The sequence below is a fragment of the Magnolia sinica genome, chromosome 9, assembly GCF_029962835.1.
Source record: "Magnolia sinica isolate HGM2019 chromosome 9, MsV1, whole genome shotgun sequence".
Classification (NCBI taxonomy): Eukaryota; Viridiplantae; Streptophyta; class Magnoliopsida; order Magnoliales; family Magnoliaceae; genus Magnolia; species Magnolia sinica.
The window spans coordinates 85,730,545-85,735,979 of NC_080581.1; the positions used below are offsets into that span (position 1 = coordinate 85,730,545).

Consider the following 5,435-nt stretch of genomic DNA (forward strand, 5'->3'; position numbering starts at 1 on the left):
TCAACACCGTGCGGTCCACATGAGATTTGGATCAACCTCATTTTTGGGATCAAACCATAAAATGATCTGTAATAATGGGTGGACGGCATGGATGAAACACATACATCATGGTGGGGCACACAGAGCACCTACCACTAGCCATTGGCTGGTGGCTGGGTCAAGTAGCCAATCCGTTTCCAACGACACAGCAACAAATCGATGGGTTACAGACGTGATATGTCGGACCCTTATCAGGTGGGCCTCTTGATGAACGTATTTTATCCTGAATACAGCCATTTCACTGATCAGATTTGTTGCACAAGTACATCAGATGCGGACCATGCATTTTTTGCTGCCCGGCTGATGATCGAACCGTTAAAAATTTCAACCTAACAGACATCTGTAATGGGCCTGACCTTATGAATGGTCCAGATCATGCATATGTAATTCAGTTTGGTACTTGTGTTTGTAACGTGTAGCTGCGCGGATGCTAATGTTATTGTTCTGTCACTGAAACCTCTTCAGCAATCGAACGGACAATGTTGCGCTGAGAGGGATCACTCATTTCAGATAAGTCCACGTCAGTGCCACGTGGCAGCAACAGGGGTCACCCATTTCTTTATCCAACGACGATAACCCTCCTTGGGCTGATCTATGGACACGTGTCGACACTACAGTTGAGAGATCCTTTTGGAATATTCCATATCTGCTGAGGATAAAAAGGATTCTCGTAGGGTTTTTGTTTTTACATTTTCGTACGTCTTGGCAGTCTCGTCTTTCAAAAGGAAGAAAATGTCGGCCTTTGTAGGAAAATACGCAGGTATACGTTTACTATACGTCGTTCTCTCTCTCTCTCTCTCTCTCTCTCTCTCTCTGTTACACACACACACACTCTCTCTCACTCTCTCTCTCCTTCTGTTACACACACACTCTCTCTCATTCTCTCTCTCTCTCTCTCTCTCTCTCTCACACACACACACACACACCCTGCCTCCCTCCCTCCCTCTCTCTGTTACACACACACACACACACACTCACACTCTCTCTCTCTCTCTCTCTCTCTCTCTCTCTCTCAGTTTCATTTTATTTCATTTCCTGATGTACTTGTACGTAAAGATGTACGTGGGAAATGTTCACGTACACCGCTGCATGTATGCTTTCGCATGCAACGCATTATTTCTGGTCAATGTATCACTTGTATAGAACATCTGAGCCGTACAAAAGATGGGCTACACAATAAAGATCACCTGTAGTGAAAACCATGATGGCCCACTTACTGGGCGGGCTACGCATTTGAAATCAATGGACAGCTGATGGGCTAAGTCAAAGTAAGGGTGTTGGTCCACCTTTTTCACACCTCCGATGTTCTGTTAAGATGATACGTTGAGTTGTATCTGAAACTAAGAGAGGGATTATATGGTACGTAGCCCACGTATTTGAACAGTAATGCATGGGTTTCCAGTACGGACAAGTGGGGTCCAAGTTCCAGAATCCAGACCATTGGTCTGTAAATTGACTCTGTTGATGCACCATGCCAATAAAATATCTTAAGAGATCACAGCCATCAACGTGTGGACATTTTTAGCTGCATGTAGACCGTTGTTGTATTTCTCTTCTTAACCCTCTATCTGTAGGCGATAGATAGAGGGTTAAGATTATCCTGTGGTGGAGATTTTGATGTGTGGTCCATTCACGATTGGATACAGCAAAGCAATTGTACAGAACAATGGGCCCCATTTGTCAGTACCGGAAACCTGTGTAAACCTTACAAAGATCTGCGACAGTGTATCTATGATTCTTCAGAGTAAGATAACCTTATTATTATCTTGGCATATGGTGTACTTAGGGCACTGTTTTTGGACCACCAATGGCATCCGTGTGTCATCAGAATCGTTCATCTAGTGGGCTCTCCATTGTATGGGCCATGGCCCACGATTCTGACTTATTTAGATGATCCGAACCTTTTGATTAGTGGTATGCAGATGGCTAAATAAAAAGGTCCTTGGCTCGCATTCACTAAACAAGAAGGATCTATTGGTTGGATGGTCGTGGGTCCCACTTTGATGGCTGGATCATTGCACGCCGCTGCTTCAGTTTATCTCATATATTTCCTATAGGGTTGACTTGTAAGTTTTTTTTTTTTTTTTTTTTTTTTTGTCACCATTTTAAAATGGTAGTGACTCATCCTCCTCACACGTGGCAATGATTGTACAGCTATCCAGACCATCCAAGTTTTGGCCTATATGGTGGATGGAGATTACGTGGAAAATCATAATGTTCAAGATATCCTAACCATCCAATTGATAAATATCAATTAGATGAATAAAACAAAAATAGTTAGTTGTTCATGTTTCAAGGAAAAATCAGATTATTAATATTATCTTCTCTTACGGAACATGGACTGAGAAACACTCACAACTCACATCATAAGTAATCTCTCAACATGCAGCATATTTGCTACAATTATTCTAAAAGCTCGAGCTGCTATATGATAGTGATAGTGTATGAATGTACATGTATATGAAGAGACTTAAGACTTCAACATCTAAGCCCCTCCCCACATATGCTTAATAACCTTGGGCCATGAATCTGGATAAACGAAAGGTCATGATTCGATAATCAAGAACATTGAACTATCCTATCCCTTAGATCGATGGCTTAGAAATAAACGGCTAAGAAAAAAAATGTAGTAAAGATTCAAATTCAACACAAAAATCTGGAGATTGGGCTAGTGTACGATCATCCAATTTATCGGGATTTAAGTTCTTGGCCGAACTGCTACGAATACCAAAACAATGGTGATGACTCTTCATCCGTACACATGGCATAGTATTACAGAAATCCAGACGGTTCAAAACACTAATCCAACTGTGGATAATAGTAAACCTCTTATCTTCCTTTGAAATCTATACCATCCATTGTTCTAGTTCTAGATATTCATTCAATAGCCTCCAATTGGATCTTTATGATCTCTTGATCATAAAAATTATAAGTAAATACTCTATTCACAATGTGGCCCACCATTTGGATGGTTTGGATATCCTACATAAGTGCCACATGTCAGGGGATTGAATCACCACCATTCTTTAAATAGTGGCTAACAATCATATAAGTCTAACCGTTTTATATCCATACGAAATGGATAAGATTCCCCATAATCCTACGCTTTTCTGAAATGACCAACTGCTCCTTATCCTATCGTAAAAAATGACTACAATACCCCTACTGTGATTTCTTATTCCAGACGAGCTGATCAAGAATGCCAAGTACATAGCCACCCCTGGCAAGGGAATCCTAGCCGCTGATGAGAGCACTGGGACCATCGGCAAACGGCTGGCAAGCATCAACGTTGAGAACATCGAATCCAACCGTCAAGCCCTCCGTGAGCTCCTCTTCACCTCACCCAATGCCCTGGCCCACCTCTCTGGCGTCATCCTATTCGAAGAAACGCTCTATCAGAAGACATCCAACGGTAAGCCGTTCGTTGAGGTCCTCCAGGAGAATTCTGTCATCCCAGGCATCAAGGTCGATAAAGGGACGGTTGATATTGCTGGCACGAATGGGGAGACCACAACCCAGGGCTTTGATTCGCTCGGGTCTCGCTGTGCACAGTACTACAAGGCTGGGGCCCGTTTTGCTAAATGGAGGGCTGTGCTTAAGATCGGGCCCACCGAGCCATCTGAGCTGTCCATCCAGCAGAATGCACAGGGCCTGGCCCGTTATGCCATCATCTGCCAGGAGAATGGACTGGTGCCGATCGTCGAGCCGGAGGTGCTAACGGACGGTAGTCATGATATCAAGAAATGTGCGGCTGTGACGGAGGCCGTACTTGCAGCCGTGTACAAGGCCTTGAATGATCATCACGTGCTTCTGGAAGGGACACTCCTCAAGCCCAACATGGTTACCCCAGGATCGGATAGCCCAAAGGTAATCCTACCTAGATGAGGTCCGACACGTGTTGATGTAGTAGCATGTGCGAGATCCAAGCCGTTCTTCATGTGGGATCCACTGATTGAAAATCAGACTCGTCCAGTCATCAGGATGGGCTGAGGTGTTCGTAGAATTTGAACCGTTGGAAGTTCCTTATAGCGTACAGTTAGAATTTGAACCGTTGCAGCATTCAGGGTGGGGCCCACATGAAGAACGGCGTAGATGTTACATACATGCAGCAGATCCTAGTGGGCTCAGGGATTTATTCAAAGCGTATGGATTACGTGAGAGTAATGACCACTTGCGAAACATCCACACCAAACCGGACGCGGATTGTACCGAACTTTGCTACTGAAGTGACGTCACCAAGTTATGTGGGACCCACCATGATGTATGTGTTGTATCAACACCGTCCATCCATTTGAAGAGATCATTTTAGGTAATGAGCCAAAGAATGAGGTAGATCCAAAACTCAAGTGGACCCCACCAGAAAAAAGTGCGGATTGAACACCTACCATTAAAATTTTCTTCGGGGCTACAGAAGTTTTCGATCAAGCTGAAATTTGTGTTTTCCCTTCATCCGTGTCTGTGTTAACTTATGAACACGTTAGATCTCAAACAAACATCATGATAGGCCGTAGGAAGGTTTCAACGGTGGATGTCACTGTCCCCACTGTTTTCTGTGGTGGGGTCTACTTGTACTTTGGATCTACCTAATTCTTTGGCTCATGCCTTAAAATGACCTCTCCAAATGAATGGACGGTGTGGATACAACAAATACATCATTGTGGGCCCCACATAACCTGGTGACGTCACTTCACTAGCCAGCCAAACTCGCTACTCAACCCATCAGTAGGTAGTCCGCGTCTCACCAAACCACAGTCTCGGCCATTTTCTTGGTTATCTGATGATGGAATAGTCGTAATGTGTCGGTGGGGCCCACCAAATGCTAAATGATCACATGATGATTATTCAATCATTTCACTTGAACATGTTTACGTAACCAAGATTCTGTTCTTCAGGTGGCGCCTGAGGTGATCGCAGAGTACACGGTGACGGCGCTCCGCCGCACCGTCCCGCCGGCAGTGCCCGGCATTGTATTCCTCTCCGGCGGGCAGAGCGAGGAAGAGGCGACGTTGAACCTCGACGCCATGAACAAGCTGGAAGTGTTGAAGCCATGGACACTATCTTTCTCCTTCGGCCGCGCCCTCCAGCAGAGCACTCTCAAGACCTGGGCTGGGAAGAGGGAGAACGTCGCCGTTGCTCAGGCGGCATTCTTGGCAAGGTGCAAGGCGAACTCTGAGGCGACGCTCGGGAAGTACGTCGGCGGGAGTGGAAGTGGGTTGGCGACGGAGAGCTTGTATGTGAAGGGCTACAAGTACTAGAGATTCTACAAAGGGAGGGATGGATGCTACTGGAATGTATCATATGCATTTGCGTGCTACTATTTCTCTCTCTAGATACGAACCTGTTCAGATTCTAATCGACCCATATTACAATCCAATGTTTAGAATTTGATTTTGATA

General features: G+C 44.8%; 1 protein-coding gene across 1 annotated transcript; it reads left to right on the plus strand.

Annotated features, from left to right (window-relative positions):
• Window positions 1–653: 653 nt before the first annotated feature.
• Window positions 654–5,435, plus strand: LOC131255930 (fructose-bisphosphate aldolase, cytoplasmic isozyme 1). The gene is made up of 3 exons (XM_058256891.1): window positions 654–799; window positions 3,224–3,906; window positions 4,932–5,435. Exons 1-3 carry the CDS (start codon window positions 772–774, stop codon window positions 5,292–5,294), a joined length of 1,074 nt encoding a protein of 357 aa, XP_058112874.1. The 5' UTR covers window positions 654–771; the 3' UTR covers window positions 5,295–5,435.

Bases quoted from the DNA above. Each gene is read 5' to 3' on its own strand.
- LOC131255930 (XM_058256891.1), top strand. From the start codon at position 772: ATGTCGGCCTTTGTAGGAAAATACGCAG. The intron at 800-3,223 runs GTATACGTTTAC...TTCTTATTCCAG, and splicing joins CTTTGTAGGAAAATACGCAG to ACGAGCTGATCAAGAATGCC. The intron at 3,907-4,931 runs GTAATCCTACCT...TCTGTTCTTCAG, and splicing joins CAGGATCGGATAGCCCAAAG to GTGGCGCCTGAGGTGATCGC.